The following is an 18,169-nucleotide window of genomic DNA, read 5'->3' on the forward strand; positions in this document are numbered from 1 at the left end:
TGTTTCCATTCAACATGTTGGAGAGCCTTAGACACACACGTTGGTTCCACGGAGTGTGGAATGAGATATTTAGTTACTCAGAACAGCTACTTGGGTTTGGAGATACCCGCTTTTGCTCGAGTGATCATTGGGTGAGTTGGTTTGATGGTAGTTGGAGATGCCGGAGGAGTAGCCACTGCAGAGGACTGAGGAGAGAAGATGTGTACACGGGTAAGGGGGCTTCAGAAGGTGTAGGTTGTGGTGGTGTGTGTTGGTCTGTTCTGGTTATGTTGGGAGGAGAGACGGGAGGGGGAGATGTAGGTGTGGTGGAATTGGGTGATCGGCGACGTAGTGGGGAAGATTGGATATTGGCATGAGGGATAATATTGGTTAAGGGTATATGAGGCACAGGTGGTAACTGTTCAGAATTTGAGATTGATGAGGGTGTCGGAGGATTTTTAGGAGAGGATGAGAAAGGAAAAATAGCTTCCAAAAACTGAACATGTTGGGAATCATAGGGTTTTGTTATTTTTAAATTGTAACAGATGCAAGCGCTGAGTGGGGTTGTAGCCAAGGAAAAGGCATGGTTTAGATCTCTAGTTTGTTGTTTGTATAGGGTTTAAGCCTGGGAAAACACAGGCAGCCAAATGTTTTAAACTTTGTGTAATTGGGTGGTTTGTCAAACAGAACATGGTAAGGGGTGGTCATGTCTAGGCTGGTGGTAGGTAATCGATTAATGAGATATGCTGCAGTTTGAAAAGCATATGGCCAAAAGTTAGGAGGAAGGGAAAAGCATGATTGAGGTGACAACGGGCAATTTCAGTTAGGTGTCGGGTGTTTAAGTTCGGAGAGACCATTATGTTCAGGTGTACGAGGAGGGTTAGTTAGATGGGAAAGGCTATGCTGTTCAAAAAAGGAACGAAGTTTTATAAATTCACCGTCATTATCAGAATAACAGGTTTTGATTTTTGTGGTGAATTGCTTTTCCACCAGATTTTTAAATATTGGAAAAAATAGTGAGACATCAGATTTAAGTTTCATAGGATAAAACCAGACATATTTGGAGAAGTGATCAATAAAAATGACATAGTAACGAAAACCATCAATTGAATTAAAAGGAGCAGGGCCCCAAACATCAGACTACACAATTTCTAAGGGGTAGCTACTAGAGATATTAGACCTAGAAAAGGGTAGTTTGGGGCTTTTATTCAAAAGACAATTATGACATTTACTGAAGGTGCCAGTAAAGGAGATGTTGTTGGTCTTGAGTGCATGATGAAGAATTTGAGAGGCAGTGATGCCAAAGTTGAATGGAGTTGGCTGTTGTAGCAAGTGAGGTGTGGGGGGTGGGTGATCGTGGGGAGAGCTTGTACACATTATTAGTTTGACACAGTTGAGAGACATAAATTAAGTTCTGCATAACAGTGGGAACACATAAAGTATTAGATAGTTTTAAATGAGAGAAGAAAGTGGGAATGGTGGGGGAACCAATATGAGTGATGGGAAGATTATTACCATTGGCAACCTGTAGATGATCATCCCGTGTAATCACTCTTAAGGGAAACTGAACTACTTAAAGATAAAGTTGTTATAACAAGAGAATGAGAGATAACAACAATATAAAACAGTTGAAACAATGGCTAATAGATATAGTTACAAACATGCGGCAGATAAATCAATCTGCTGCTTGGGCCAGGGCACCTATAATGTCCATACAGGTACATCTATTATACTACCAAATAACAACTGTAAAGGAGAGACATATCGAAGCTAAACCGAAACACAATTGATGAATAGGCGTTACCACGAACACTTGATGAACCAGAGAAAAATGATGGAAGGGGGTATCAGCATCTTCTCTGCTGTCCAAGCTCCTACTAGCAGTGCCAGAGCAGGAGTGTCAATACCAACCAGCCAGGGTTACAAACGGGGATTGAGACTGTCGTGTAAGCACCGAAACTGAACAACACAAGAGTTAATTCAAGAGAGGTCACAAATTTACATCTGCATAATACTTGGTCCAAATTTGAGAACCTGTACAAAACGTATTGCACAATACAATTCAATACGGCCTTCAACACTTCATACTCATCATTACAGGCCTTTTCATATTTTATTAGAATCAATTAAATATGATTTCACAATAATTGCATTAAGTAATTAATTCTCATAGAACTAATCATTTACTATTGATTACTTATTACTTATTATATATATAGTTGCACTTTATCTTCTAAATGCACTCTACTCACTTTGCAAGAGTTAAATCCAATCATCAAAGTTGAACTAGGATTTTTACTTTAGTTTTTTTTTAATTCCTTATTTTATCCTTTAACCTCCCAAAATATTATTATTATATCACAATCCAAATTACTGCAATGATTTATGGGGAGCATAATGGAAAAGTTTGATGGAGAAAAAAAGTGTAACTGTTATTGGCCTTTGGTTTTTCTATCCCACTCCGACATCCTAGTTACAAGGATCATCATATGAAAACCGAAAGGGAAAAAAAAGGGGGGGGAGGGAGTATTATTACTGTAATCCTAAATCAACTTGTAAATACACGAGTATACATTGTCACGAAAATTTTGACAAACTAAGCTGTTTAGGCCTTTCAAGGGGAAGCTTCTCCATCTCTACAGAAACAAAGGTAACTTCATCATTCAACTCTGCCATTTTGAGTTGATTTAGAGTCCTTTTGGCATAGACAGTGAAGGCAATAGTGGTAACTATTGCAATAATGAAAGAAATAATGTTGTATACGATTTCCACAGTAGTCAAGTGGTGCTTCCCATACTGTGCGTCTGCCAATGTCTTTATTAACCGACCACTGAGAGAAGGAAAAAAAGAAAAAACAAAAGAAAAGATGTTAGTTTATTTAAAAGAATTAAAAAGAAAACAAGTTCGAAGCTGAGCCACATCTATATGACTATATCCATCAAAAGTCATATTTGGTTCTCAACTTCTCAATTCTCATTTTCATACATGTGGTGCTAAAAAAAACTCGGGTACGGTAGGGAACTCATTAAGCCATGAAGGACCATAAATAGAAAGACAAACTAACCTGTAGATATAGATGAAAGCTTCTGGTACCATTCCAGCTACTGATCCACATAAGTAGGGCCAAAACCTCATATTTGTGACTACCACGGCATAATTGAATATAGTATAGGGAAAAGGAGAAACCCTGAACAGTGCAACCACTTGAAATTGACGAGACCAGTTCCCCTCCCCAGCAAGCCTAATCATTGCAGCATTTTGGGGCCATCTCTTTAACCATTGCTGGAGAATATAGAAACAACAATCACAAACAAAAGTCAAAACCTACTCAGAACAAATACAACACAAAATTTGAGAAGAGTGTTGATCATATAAGAAATAAAATGACTTACATGAATGCGGTCACGGAACAGTAGCCCAATTAAGTAAGGCAGGACCATCCCAATGGTTGTTCCAACCATTATTATAAAGAAGCCAAGGCCATAACCAAAAATCATCCCAGCCAGCCACATGGAGGGGCCAGAAGGTATTAAGAACACTGGGAATAAAGCCAGAGAGGCAACAAGTACTAAAGCAAGAACTGGACGGCCAAAGGCAGTAGCTTCCCATTCCATGATTGGGTAAAGAACCTGCAATACCAAAATTACAAAGATAAAAGTTTCAAAATATGAATTTAATCAAATGTTCTAAGCATCATATGGAATGCATGTCATTCGACAAGATCTAGAATATAGTCTCTAAGCTTGTTTATAGAAGTAGCAAAAATATCATTATTTATGGAATTCCACAAGCCCTTCAAGTTTATTACTATAAAGCATGTATGAAATTCAATGCAGAAATATAGCATGGATGGTATTTTTGCTAAATGGTGTCTATAATTTTAAAACCCCAGTATTTTTCATTGTCTAAATGAAGTCACAGCAAAGTGGATGATATCGTATGGATCACACATTAAGTCTTCATCTAGATGTTTTTTTTTATCACATTTGAACTAGCCATGGTAAACTATATGCTGGTGCAGAATAATTTACATAAAGTGGGGGGGGGGGGGGGGGGGGGAGAGCATGGAACTAGCAGCAATAACTGAGGACTTCATATTCGATGCCAAGTGAAATACCAAATTTCATATATCATTTTAAAAATATTAGAAAACTGAAGGTGGCACAGGATTGCCACAATATCGACAAATGCATGTCCGCCAAATAACTACAATACCAGTTTGTTACTGAACAGAACATGCAACAGTAGTACCAGAATAGTTGTAAAGTAAGAGGAAATACCTTTACAAAAAAAAGTGGCACTCCCCATTTGACAAGAATAAAAACAAGTATCACAAAGACAACACACCATAAAAAGGATTTCATCCACCACCAGAAAGACTTGATTCTTGATTCTGCTCGAGTCAGCAAGGTTTCAGCTTCAACCACCCTTTGTTCATCGGATATGACCAGTCTAATATATTCACTACTCCCCCTCACATGAGAACCTGAGCTTGCATGTTTTCCCAACACCTCTGATGATTCTTGTGTCATCATTGAGATGCCAGAAAGCTATAATAGTAGCAGAACAAAAACAGAACATAAGCATCAAGCTGAGACTGTATGATTAAAAATTCAAAGTGCATATCTGAATTTACATTACATAATTAAATTCTGCAAAAACAGTCAGCAAATAATAATTTATCAAAAAGAGTGACACCAGGAATTCCATAGTCTCTCATTGCAGGCAAGTAACATTCCCATTATATGACAATAGAGCCGACACAATAAACTAACCCAAAAAGAAATACAAGGATACCAAAGAAGATGTCGAACATGTCTTCTAATTATATGCATGTGCAGAATTAAGGATAACTGTTACTAAAAAATATTGAAAGATTCAGAAATTCAGTAGGGTGTTCTCTGTTTGAAGATAATGCGAGCCAAACAGAAAGAAAATGTAGTAATTGGGCTACATACAGGAGTTATTATATGTGCAAAATAACATTAATCTTATGGGTGGAATAAATTTTCTTGGAGCATAATATAAGTTTATGGTTGATGAGCAAAAAGTAAATGCAGAAAGCAATGTTGCTAGGTTTATGTTGTATTTCAATCTAAGATAGCAGGTACCACCATGTCTATGATGAAACACCCTCAATATTTGATGCTATAAGAAATTAAACTTCCTTGCTAAGTGATTCCAAAACACGATGTTTGAAACTTTTCAAAATTGCAAATCTACATAATTTCCTAAGCAAAATTAAAAAAAGAAAAAGAAAAATGCATTTCTGCAGTGGAAGTATCTCAAGTGAAGACAGAGACGACAAAATATAAACACAACCTAAAAATAATCTCAAATTTGCAGCACTTAGATGGAACCTAGCTTCTTATTGAGTAGGCTTGTATGGTAAAGAAAAAGGGGGAAATAGGTAGGGGAAGGATATATAGAAGAGTTAAAATTGGTGAATTGATGAAAGTAAGAGAGACAAAGAAACGAACCTTGGGGGAAGGAGTTGAGCTCTGGTAATTAACGAATGCAACACAACACAAGTGAGTGAAGAGAAAAAACGGGGTTGGGTTGGGTGCGATTCTGAAAATGACGGAAACGTCCCATTCACGCCAACACACTCATCATTAACCAACTAACTTCAACTAAGAAAGTGAAACCTCTCCCCTCCTTACCTTTGCTTTTACCAATGTTTCCTTCGCCAACCAAACAACCACAAATCTTGTCTCCTTACTTCCCATTTCTTTTTCTCTTTTTGGTTTTATTCTTTACAATATATTAATTTAATTTTAATCTTTTCATATTTTTTTGCACTCTTAAAAATAATTTCTATTACTACCAAGTAATAATAATCCTCTAAAAAAAGTAACGATAATATGTATTTAGATATCTTATCTTATATAATATATTATAATTCAATTGATCATATATACTGAATTTACGAAAAAGAATTTGAGTTTTGATTCTTGTATAATATATATTTTTAGAGAGAAATAAATAAATTTTAATCGTATCACTAAGGATTAGTTTTATAATTGATCTAAAAAACCAAAATTTATGATAATACTAATTGAAATCTCCTACAAAAGAACCGAGAGTATGTTTAAAAAAAATAAAATCTTATATCACGTGATCACACGTTCAATATCTAGATAATCACTTTAATTTCTTGAGAATTCTAGGTTAAAATCTTAATTTTTCACATTTGATATTACTTTTTTTAAAAAAATATTCTTGGACAATGTTTTTTAATCAATTGGTCACAAAAAAAATTTCATAAAAAAGATGAAAATCTTATTTTTGTGAGTTTTTAAATTTTTTTATTACAAGTAAAAATATTATGTTATTTTTTATTAAATTATATAAATAATAAATAATTAAAATAACTGAGAAATATATATTTAATTCTTTAATTCGTAAGAAAGTTATAAAGATTCTAACAGTGAATTAAACAAAATTGATTGGTTTTTAAGAAATATGATTTCCGAGTGGGGATAATGATGTTGGGAAGAAGCGCTTCTCTTTTCATTGGCTTACTGGTTGGTACACTGGCTCTCCTACATTACATGCAGGGCGTACGTGGTTCAATTTTTACGAGGAGTTCTTCTTCCTCTTCCTTTTGCCTCCTCAACTCATCACATTCTCCTTATTCTTTACTTTTCGTCACCATTAATTAATTAATGCCTTCATTTCCTTGTAAGTTTTTCTTATCATCATCCCTTTGCCCTTTTCATATCATTTATTACATGAGTTTCTCTGCCGCCTGCAGTTATCTTGGTGGGTTGATGTACCTCATGTACAGACTGCCTTTTGTCGAGTGTCTAATGTTTGGTGCACTTATATCCGCCACTGATCCTGTTACTGTTTTCTCCATATTTCAGGTTATGTCTTTTACGTACTTCTTTAATTCTTCTTTTTCTATTTCTATTTTACCATTACTGCATGCTGCATATCCAACTAGCTTGTCTTTCTATTTCTAATTCATTGTGCTTTTCGGTATTTTTATATCATACAATAATCCTTACATCCAATTCAATTTGTTCCTCATGTGTACTTTTCCCTGCCTTACTGCAGGAGCTTGGCACAGATGTCAATCTATATATATGCCTTGGTTTTTGGAGAATCTGTTTTGAATGATGCAGTAAGTTTCCATTGCTACCCAAAAAAAAAAAAAAATCCTGGTGAAGTGCATCATTTGTGTTATAAATATGGATGGTACGTAACTGCTGGCTGATCATTTCTCTCTCTCAAACCTCTGCTGTTCACTACTGGCAGATGGCTATTTCTTTGTACAGGTATATGAAAATTAACCCAAATATCTTTCAAGTATTAAAGTACATTCTGACTCAAATACTTGCATTGCAGGACGACGTCAGTAGTTAAAAGTCATCCATCTGGACAAAATTTCTTCATGGTGGTTGTTAGATTTTTGGAGACTTTTGTTGGGTCAATGTCTTCTGGTTGGCTTTATAAATCTTACCTAATGTTCTCTTTATGCAGTGTTTTTTTTTTTTTAGTTTAATTACCAGTATTATTGGCTTTAAAGATAGGTTTAATTATAGTTGAATTACCTAATGGCTTTACGTTGCTTTTACCCTGTAATATAACAACTCTTCTAGCAGAAGAGATTAGAAGAGGGAATTTAATTATAAATTGTTATATTTTCAATGTTCCTAATTTGCCATTGTTTTTTACGGATCTGCAGGAGTTGGAGTTGGATTTATATCTGCTTTAATATCCTTTTAAATTAATGGTTGTCATATTATATATATATACAGATAGATATAAACATAATAACTCTTTACTCTAGAGATTTAAAAGTCAAAATATAGTGAATTGAAACCTTAACTATCAAAACCTATTTAAGTGTGCAGGATCGGATATTGACAATCTGGAAATTACTGATCGGAAATATTTTCAATTTAGTCTTCAGAACTTGGAGAGCTGTCTTTTTGTTCTTTTCCCATACTTCTCGTAAGAAAACTCCTTGGACCATTTATTCACGACTTTATTGTAGAATTTCTATAACTTTCTTTATGCTGGCATGGTGCAAATTATTTTATTTCTCAGGTACATGCTTGCACTTCTAAAAAACTATTAACTAGGATTGTCCACATTTATTTTCTCCTTGAAGTTACTAGGAACAACCAATTATTTTCCCCACCTTTTCCACATTCACTATACCTGGCTAGTTACTGAACAATAAAATTTAACAGGCACCATGCTGGAAGCTTTAGAAGTTGTATATATAGGTAGTGACAGTCCTATCGAGAGTCCCTCGGCTTCGGTAAGTTTTTCTAAATGGCTCATTATTGTTTCCACACAATTGCAGAGCTTTTTCGTTGTGAAATATAGCAGAGTAGCTCATAGCTGACTTTTACACATGTTTGGGATGAATTCTTTTTTGGAAAATATATATATATATTTTTTTTTTAATTTATGCTCCCTCAGAAAGTTAATAAAAAACAATTATTTAAATCGTCTGTGTGTGAGAGAGAAAAAGAGAGAATAACTAGGCTATATTTGTCGCTAAAAGAAGCAGAAGCATGCAAATTGACCTGTGAGTTGTGATTATATTTTTAAATTGCATCTAAAATTCAAGTTATGAGCAATTCCATTAGGGAAAAGGAATCAAATAGTCTAAAGCTAAGTACTGGCTGACCATGACCCAGGACCGAACAGAACAGAAGTTCCGCATACCCAACCAAGCATTAAGTGTTAGATAGGACATATGTAAAGCCCTTAATTCAATTTTAAGTTCAAAAAACCTCATTATTTATAAACTTTGTTGTGGAATTCTATGTTAATTTCTAAATTAAACATTTGAATTGGGACTGTGCATCTTATCCTGGCAAACGATAGGACCATTATAATGAATCTACTTTACATGTTTCTTTCTATTCTCTCTTTTGGTTTCATCCACAAGAATTTTGAGGGAAACAATGGTTATTTATCTCCTGATGATCAAGAGCCGTCATCAGGGAACAAAATCAAGATGAAGCTTCAAGAATTCCAAAGGAGGTATCGTCTGTGCTCTGAAACTGAAGATATTCTAAACCTATGTTTACTTAATGATATAATTCTACTTTTAATTAACTTTGCTTTTCTATTGTAGTGCTGCATCTTTTACAGCATTAGATAAAAACTACCCCACCCCATTCTTAACTAGTCAAAATGGAGACGAGGAAGATGAAGGTAAATTTAATTTGGCATTAATTTCTAATCAATATTGTCCGTCAAATTCTTAAGAATTGGTATATAGATTATATCCGACTTGATTTACTTTTTAAATTATAGTCCACTCCACTGTTTCATCATGTGTCCCACTTGTTCAACAAACTAAGTCGTCGTCTTACATTCTAAAATATGAACTACCTGATTTTCGAATCAGAGATTTCTCGGATGCATTTCTTCCCTTGTTTATTATCTTGTTTTTCATGACCGTATCTTGGGCATTTGAAAACTAAAAATATTTTTTAACCTCTAAAATCTTGTCTCGAGGCTGTTGAACTTACACTGTAGTATTTAATCCATAAAGTATCTAATCACGTATGCTTCTTAGTAAGTCATAATTTCCTCCTTTATATGATTGCAAAATTTTCATGTGATATTTATCAGCTGCGTTTCTAACACTATTTTTCATCTATGATGTCGATGTACTATACTTGGTTGATGTTTATGAATGAATTTTGTTGACTTCATATTTCCCCAACTTGTTCTTAGCAGCTGTGCCTCTGACTTTCAAGAACGTGGGATTGGATGACCATGACCACTATTCGTCATGATATTTTTGGAACAACATACTCAATAATACTACTTGAAGGTTCCTTTTTGTACGCACCTTAAATGATGCAATTTATAGACAACTTAGAGGAATTAATTGCCATAATACAAGGATGGATCATTCCATGTTTCCAACTCACAGGATTCAGAATCTTACGTCAAGTAGGCAGAGTTAGGTTGAAAGACAGACATATGCAAGTTGATGACTATGGTTCTGTTACGAAGCTGGAGCTGGAGGTTTATAAACTTGATCTAACCATACGTGTTTACTGACTCTAATTAAATATCGCTAGTCCAAGATTAGGCATGTACTTACCATTTACCACATACATATTACCGAACACATGATCTTCATATAAAATATTCGCGTTATTTGTTCTTTGGGATTGTTAAAAAGATCAAAAGAATATGCGTGTACAACCATCGAGGATGATAAAGAGAAATACCAAAATGTTTCAACTATGCAATACATTCATCCGACTTTGAAAAGGTTTTCAACAATGAAAACACAGTAGAATTGTACCCAAAAAAGTTCATGCTACCTTTTATACACTATTTATTTATGGTGTTCAATGTAAGCCTCTTTTTTTTGTGAATATTCAACGTAAACCTCTAACGAAAGTACCACTGGAATCTCTTAACCAGAGGCAGCAAACTTGTGTTGATACCTAGAACCGTCAATATTTAACTTTTAACTTGAGAACACCTACTGGAATGACGCTTTCATATCGACTCTATGTTGGTTAAACATGAAACAAAGCATGTAATAAACCAACACTAAAGAAAGTACTCCTACGCTGGTAGTTGATCAAAAGGGGCCAGAAATCCGTAGTCCATCAACATCTGAAATGAGGTTGCAAAAGCAGTACATATTGCAAGCCACTGAAATATATTTCTAAGGTTAGCAATAAAATTAACTTGACAATGCTCCCTGGATTGAGAATTGACCATTTTGTTGTCACCTTATCCGTTCGACCAACATTTTTACTTATTCAACATTAAAGCTTCTTTGAACCATGGATAACCGGATTGTGTAATCATATTGTTCACCTTATCCATATAGCCAGCTTAATCAACTTAAAAGCAACTCATCCATGGCAATGTTTAATCAGCTTCTTTGAATCATGGATAACACACTTACACATCTACATGGATCTGTGGAAAAGTGTACCGCAAATGACACCAAAAGATTGACCAGTAAAACTATGTACGTAGCAGTCACCGTCGTACAAATTTAGCACATATTCTTCCATCATTAGCAAAATATAATAATAAAAAAAAGGTTCCAGAGATTGGCAATCAAAGTTATTTAACACAACGAAGTTTATGTAACGACCATATCATCCTACATTGTATAATGAAGCATGCCACCGGTCATTTTTCTTCTCAGTCAGGTGGTGCCACAATTCTCAAATTCCTAGACAGAAGAACATAAACTGTAGGCACTTTACAAACACAAGGAATGCAGTTACAATTTACATGCAGTCAAGATACATATAGTTTCTCCGTCGATTGTACTGAAGAAGGCTTCCATAGGTGCGATCCCAGACACCAACAAAAAGTGATTCTGTGTCAGGGCTAAAAGATACACCAGAGATCTCCCCAAAAAAATCGATCTCCTGCTCCTTCTCAAACCCACTCTGTGCATCATATACATGCACAAAGTCAGCTGGCTCGGCCATTGCCATGAACCGACCATCAGATGTAAACCGTATAGAACGTATAGCTCCAAGGTTGCCCTTAAGCACAGTGACAGACTTTGACAAGTTCCTAACATCCCAAACACGGCATGTTTTGTCTTGGTTCCCAGTAGCAAAAATGCGGCCATCAGGATGCCATGCAGACGCAAATGAGTAATCCAAGTGTCCACATAAAGGCTTGACAGTCTACAAAGAACCAAAATTTAAATTATTCATAATTTACCCAGACACAATGCATACGGAATTTGTAACACAAACCAAAAGAGAACACCACCTTTCCAGTTTGAGAATCCACTAGTATCCCTTCTGGGTTGTCTCCAACAATCACAACCAGTTTCCCATCCGGGCTCAATGAAGTATGCTGTGGACAGAAAGGAAACCAATTCAAATCATCATTTCTTCTATGTATTATTATAAGACATTAATATCATATTTTCCAACACTAGCAGTGTGCATGGCAATGAGCATGTAGAGAGAAAAAATATAATTATTTAGACATACTCACAATTCTCTCTCCTTTTTTAAACTTTAATAATTTCCCCATCATTATTCTACTATTTTCTTTGAAGTTCCTTAATTGTAGTGCAAAAAAAGGTTATCAAGTTAAAGTCCATTTTGGTGGCTTCACCCATCATTAATAATTAATAAACTGATTCAAGGCAGATTGATAGCCAAATTACACTACTTTAAATAATAAAAAACAAATCCCACAGGGATTTTTACAAAATCAAAAAATTTACAGCAAATAAAAAAATTATAAATATAAATATTACTCACATTTACGGGCCAGGAGAAGGAGAAATGCTTGGAAAGCTGAAATCTTTCCATGTCAAAGTCTCTAACTCCACAGTCATTATTTGAAGCCATGAAATGAACAGCTCCACTGGAATATCAATTAATTGTTAGTATGCCACCTTGAGATGTGTAAGCAGTAGTTGCTAACACCATATGAATTGCTAAAGATCCTAAATAAATAGAGAAAATAACAGAAAAATAGGAGAGCAAAGAAGCAAGACCTTGGATGATCATAAATCTCAACAGCATTTGTTATTGCATTGTCATCATAAGTAGTTCTAGAACAAAAGCTAACACCAGGTCGATCTACGTACTGCAAGACAAGATGTGTCATTTAATCAGACAAGAATTACAAATTATATCGATTGGATAAACCAAGTTGACATAATTGAGAATGAATTCATATTATTCAGTTTGGCTAATCAATAATTATTCCATTATTCATATCCATATAAAGGAAAAATAATCTCTATACCATTTAAAAACAATGTAAAACATCTAACATATATAATGAATACAAAATAATACACAATCTAATTTGAGCATCCAAAGCAGAAATAAAATATTGAGCACAATAAATGGCAGTGACTAAGTATCATGGTGGGCAGCAATAGCACATCCAATAAACAATAACAAAGTAAAAAATACTAATCATTATAGGGAATAAAAATAAAAAGTACAACCCCCATAATAATTGAAGTACCTTGCAAATAAGTTCTCCTTGAAACCCCCCAGCAATCAACAACTTATCCCGCACAGCCAGTGTACTAATCTGTGTCTGAGTAAATCCTTCCAAAAGGCTTCCAGGATGTTTCTATTACCAACAGGCATTTAAAAGCTTAGATGTCTTTTCTAACTTCTAAGTGATCATTTTTTATAACAAAGCATTGCAAAAATTATTACCTCACATGGAGCTACATGCCCTGATACATTCAGGATTTCTGATCTCTTGGAATTTAAAGACGACCAGTGTATAATTGAGTAACTCGAAACAAGATATGCATCATGCTTTGATGTTGCCCAAACCAAGTTCCTCAACTGCAAATGACAGATTAGAGGTATAACATTAATTTTAGTTAACTCATTGATCATGGCACACTCTGAATTTTTAGAAGGTAATAGTAGGATAATTTAATTCTATTATATGCAAGCATTCGGGTTTCCACCAACGACAAGATAACACAGAGCGGCTAAACAAAACTTATCACATCATCTGAAATGATTCAATGTAATTAAATACTATACTAACATACTTGGAAATGAAGTATTGTTGATTTCACAGATCGAGTGTTTTGCCAGAAATCATAATACTTTCCTCCTCTATGTGTTGGTGTGCATTCCTGTAGACAAGAGATAGAGAAGATGAGAAAATAAAATCCTCCCAAAAATCATTACTCAAAAGCTACAGACATTATACCTTTTCTGACTGTTCGCCTGATTGCGGTATATTTTCATAGTTCTTGTACTGCTCTAGTCTAGTTTGTCTATACTTCTCACGACTAATGCTAAGTCTATCCCAAGGAATACCTTGGATATCCTTTCCTTTCCTGGCTTCTGCAGCAGAGGTATCTGTCATCCGATTTTCCTGCCCAACATAAATGCATAATTAACATCCTTAAGAGTTAAGAATATAATAGAGCATGGACGGTTTGCTTATGAGGAGAAACAAACGAACGAACCATGGAGTCATATTCATCATCGTCATCTGATTCGGACTCTGAATCACCAAACACTCTACCACGGAAATACATGTCATCTTCTACTTCCGCCATTTCATTATCATCAGCAACATACTCCATTTCGTCCTCCTGTTGTTGAGCCATGTTGCTGCTCCATAAAAAGAGGAACAAACACATCAATCAATTTCACCTCGTGAGAAAATAAACAAACAACCTTGAAACTGCAGAAGAAGCAGAACTGAAGTTTCAATTTCAATTCGGTCTAGAAAGAAAAAGAAAAAAAATAATACCTAACCCTAAAAATAGGATACTTAAAGATTAGAAAAACATATATATTAGTATGAAGCTAACCGACAATGGAGTTATCGAGAAATGGAAAATCTGAAGAGAAATAATGCATCAATTTGGGCAATTCCCATCATTTCAGGCAGGCAGTTAATCACGAACAAAGCGATGAATTCACATCCCAGAGTCCCAAAATAAAAAAAAAGTTAATCGAAAAATAGTAATCGTAATAATAAACTAAAGGGGCAGCAAGAGAGAAACCGAAGCGGAGACGCGGGCGACAGAGAGAGAGAGAGTTGAAGATGGAAGAATTAATGAAAAGAAATGAAGGAATGAAGAGAGACTGTGTTGAATTGAATCTGAGAAGAAAGAAAGGATTAAGGAAGGACCTTGGCTTGGCTTAAAGTTGAATTGAAGAGAGAGGATCTGATCTGGGGCGTCTGCGTCTACATCTACAATTGAAGGAAGCACTTTCCTCGCATATATAGGACTGTCACTACCTCCCAAACAAACTGCCACTGCACCTTTTCCTGTCCCTTTTTTCTCTCCATTTTTACTTCTTAATCCCCAGATGTTTAAGTTTTTTTTCATACTCAAAAAAAAAAAATAAGTATTTCAAGATAACTAATATTTATTAAGGAATAATTTTATATAGGATTGGAGTTACTATTGTTTTTATAATTTAATGGCATATAGTGTAAACTTAAACCACTTTATAATGCATTTGTTTAACTCAAAATGATCTCATTATGTTTATATTGGATGATTAATTTATTTATTGAAAAAATGTATATTTAATTTTTATGGTGCGTAAAAAACTTTTATATTAATAATAATCACATATCATAAATAAAATTAATTTTTAACTCAATGAAACTGACCCTCTTACCAAAGAAAAAATATATTTATTTCATTTAGATTTTCTTTTTAAATATTGGGATTTGTTGCTTCTATAATAAAATGAAACATTATTTAAAGAAAGTTTAGACTTTTTTAATGTTTGATGAGGATCATGATTTCTGTAATAAACATCAGTATTTCTATCAAAATTAAGAATGGAGAAACTTAACTAACATTTTTAGTGGGGTGTATTGTATCGATCACCATTCATCTATTATAGTAGTATCTATTAGATTTTCAAATATTGGTTTAAAAAAAATATTGTTTCTATAAATGTAATATATGAATTGAACAGTAAAATTAAATGTTATATTCTATATATATATATATATATATATATATATATATATATATATATATATATATAATTTTATATGTTTGGTAGGGAATTTTTTTAGTTTTATGAGAATCATATAACATCCCATAAATGTGATGAATCGCGTATAATTACAAATTGAAATTGGAATACTTTAAGTGCACGTTTTACATCCCTTTTTGTTGATTTTTGTTGTTGTGTAAATAATTTTTTTTCTCCTTGTAGCATCAACATGGTCTTTACAAATATACCAAAGTCTCAATAAATATGATAAGCTAGATAATACCCCATATCATATTGGGTTCTATCCACGGCCTATTGCACTACAAGCACGTGCCTTGACAAAACTTCATTAAACACATTAGATGCATTTAACACAATGATGTCATTATTTGAACCCACAATGTCAAAAAATGCATGTCAAACCCACGAATATTGTGATGCAACGACTTCAACAATCATTGTTGGGTTGTCATGATCACCTCGACAAAATTTACATTTCCACGCAATTGGACAATTTTTCCATTCTTAGTGCATACAATCGATGGAACATAATATACCTAGAAAATCACGTGTTGCTCCCATTTGTAATAGTCTTTTAGTGTCTTCATTATTTGACCTCCTCAGGTACTCATTCCCAAATATTGCACAAATGCCTTATACAAAATTCTGTAAGCATTCCATAATAGTGGTTTCAACAATCTGAATATACTTATCCACACTATCAGTGGTTGAACCATAAGCCAATATATGAAGAGCGACAGTGCACTTATGCAACGATGATATGCCTTTTCTATGCGTTACATTTACCCTCATTTGGAAATACTCGTCTTGATTATCGAGGGCCTCTATAACTCGAAGAAACACATGTCTTTGCATGCGAAACCTTCTTCGGAATTGAGTCTTTATGTATATAGGATCTGGTGAGAAATATTCATTGAACAATCGATCATGTCCTTCCTCACGATTTTGATTCACCGTTTTTCTTCTTTGTTTGCGCTAAGTAGTATTGTCAACTTGTTGTAACCTTATGACTTCTTCTTCATTATTTGACCTCCTTAGGTACTCATTCCCAAATATTGCACAAATGCCTTATACAAAATTCTGTAAGCATTCCATAATAGTGGTTTCAACAATCCGAATATACTCATTCACACTATCAATGGTTAAGCCATAAGCCAATATATGAAGAGCGATAGTGCACTTCTGCAATTATGATATGTCTTTTCTACGCGTTGCATCTACCCTCATTTGGAAATACTCGTCTTGATTACTAAGGGCCTCTACAACTTGAAGAAACATATGTCTTTGCATGCAAAACTTTCTTCAAAATTGAGTCTCTGTGTATATAGGACGTGGTGAGAAATATTCATTAAACAATCGATTATGTCCTCACGATTTCGATTCATCATTTTTCTTCTTTGTCTGCGCTAAGTAGTATTGTCAACTTGTTGTTGCCTTTAAAGTATCAACCTTATGACTTCTTCATTGATGTTGTCTTCAAGTTCCTCATCTATGATTTGATCCCAAAGTCTATCAAAATTCATATTTGGATCCATTGTATGACTAACTTAAGTGTTGGAAATCAGATAAGAAGATTTTGTAATTTTATGATAAGATGCGAGAATGAGAAGAGATAGCAAAATTATATAGCATCTTTCATAACAACTAGTTCCATAGTGAGACCAAGGTCGAGGATAGATAATACATAACAACTAAATTTAAAATAAAAATACAACAATGACCTAAAACTAAAATTAACTAACAAAAACAACATTGGCCTAGACAACTAAAATTAAATAATAACAAATCCACATTGGCCTATTCATTTAAAATCCTCATTTTTGCCTAAGATAGCCACGATACTTTTCATGGTATTGGAGTTGCTTCTCTGACATGCTAAGCTATCCTTCATGAAGACTTCATACTCCATACGCCTTCTCGTGCCACTTTTAACTCAATAACTTTATCGTATTTGGTGTTTTTCTCTTTCATTGCATTTTTTAAGCCAGACAAATCAACATCAGGACTAGTGCTTGTAGCTCATTTTTCTTTGCTCTTCCTTTTTGTTGCCTTTTGTCCTATTGGGCGGGATATTAATGTTGTTGTGTGATATTCATCAACTTTAATGGGCGTCTTTGGGTTAGAAGATGACGAGTATGCATCTGAAGCATAAAAACCTTGCTTCTTCTTGAAGAGTTATCCATAAATTATGCATGTCATTCTGGTTCATCTTTCAACAACAATCAAGCATGCTCAACTTCAAATTTTTTTACCTATATCCTGCTTGTAAATCTTACTTGCAAAATCCATAATGTCTTTCTCTAAACTCCCACTTATCTTTTGATTAAGCGCTTGTTTGTAACAACCTATAAACTTCTGAACTGTAGGGTGGATTTGATTCCATCGAGATTTTAATGATGTATCTTTCCTCTCCAAAAACTGGATGTGCTTGTCATCATTGTTACATGCCTCTTTGATTCTTGCCCAATATTTGGTTAATGACTAGACAACTCCTATGATTGTATCCTTTGACACATTGAGCCATGATCGAATGAGAATTATGTCCTCTTGCATCGATAATAGTTTACAAATTTTTTTTACTCAAATTTTCTCCTCCTTTAGTTAGTTGAATTCTTTCTAGGCTGATTGGTGATTCGGATTCATTATTAGAGGCTCCACATTGGATGACAGAGGCCTATAACACATGTTGAGGTTGGTTCGAGGTGGTGAATACATAAAAC

The 18,169-nt window shown here is 34.4% G+C and overlaps 2 protein-coding genes and 1 pseudogene across 5 annotated transcripts; 1 reads left to right on the forward strand and 2 right to left on the reverse strand.

The window, feature by feature from the left end:
• Positions 1 to 2,361: 2,361 nt before the first annotated feature.
• On the reverse strand, positions 2,362 to 5,641 carry LOC114391836 (transmembrane protein 64-like). Of its 2 annotated transcripts, none has more exons than XM_028352820.1 (5): positions 5,460 to 5,641; positions 4,260 to 4,529; positions 3,372 to 3,608; positions 3,044 to 3,261; positions 2,362 to 2,809 (listed from the first exon to the last, which is right to left on the reverse strand). In XM_028352820.1, exons 2-5 carry the CDS (start codon positions 4,512 to 4,514, stop codon positions 2,557 to 2,559), a joined length of 963 nt encoding a protein of 320 aa, XP_028208621.1. In that variant the 5' UTR covers positions 4,515 to 4,529; positions 5,460 to 5,641; the 3' UTR covers positions 2,362 to 2,556. The 2 variants fall into 2 exon arrangements, with proteins under 2 accessions (XP_028208621.1, XP_028208622.1); XM_028352821.1 differs by lacking the exon at positions 5,460 to 5,641 and adding an exon at positions 5,302 to 5,431.
• Positions 5,642 to 6,464: 823 nt separating this feature from the next.
• LOC114393447 lies at positions 6,465 to 10,023 on the forward strand (annotated as a pseudogene).
• A 954-nt stretch (positions 10,024 to 10,977) lies between these two features.
• Positions 10,978 to 14,746, reverse strand: LOC114394081 (uncharacterized WD repeat-containing protein C2A9.03-like). Of its 3 annotated transcripts, none has more exons than XM_028355648.1 (11): positions 14,599 to 14,738; positions 14,280 to 14,305; positions 13,925 to 14,072; positions 13,663 to 13,830; positions 13,499 to 13,585; positions 13,149 to 13,283; positions 12,949 to 13,059; positions 12,467 to 12,558; positions 12,228 to 12,333; positions 11,725 to 11,811; positions 10,978 to 11,636 (listed from the first exon to the last, which is right to left on the reverse strand). In XM_028355648.1, the coding sequence occupies exons 3-11, from the start codon at positions 14,066 to 14,068 to the stop codon at positions 11,226 to 11,228; spliced, it is 1,341 nt and encodes a 446-aa protein (XP_028211449.1). In that variant the 5' UTR covers positions 14,069 to 14,072; positions 14,280 to 14,305; positions 14,599 to 14,738; the 3' UTR covers positions 10,978 to 11,225. The 3 variants fall into 3 exon arrangements, with proteins under 3 accessions (XP_028211449.1, XP_028211448.1, XP_028211447.1); XM_028355647.1 differs by having other exon boundaries at positions 14,276 to 14,305; XM_028355646.1 differs by lacking the exon at positions 14,280 to 14,305 and having other exon boundaries at positions 14,599 to 14,746.
• Positions 14,747 to 18,169: the final 3,423 nt, after the last annotated feature.

This window comes from Glycine soja, chromosome 17 (genome assembly GCF_004193775.1).
Source record: "Glycine soja cultivar W05 chromosome 17, ASM419377v2, whole genome shotgun sequence".
Classification (NCBI taxonomy): domain Eukaryota; kingdom Viridiplantae; phylum Streptophyta; class Magnoliopsida; order Fabales; family Fabaceae; genus Glycine; species Glycine soja.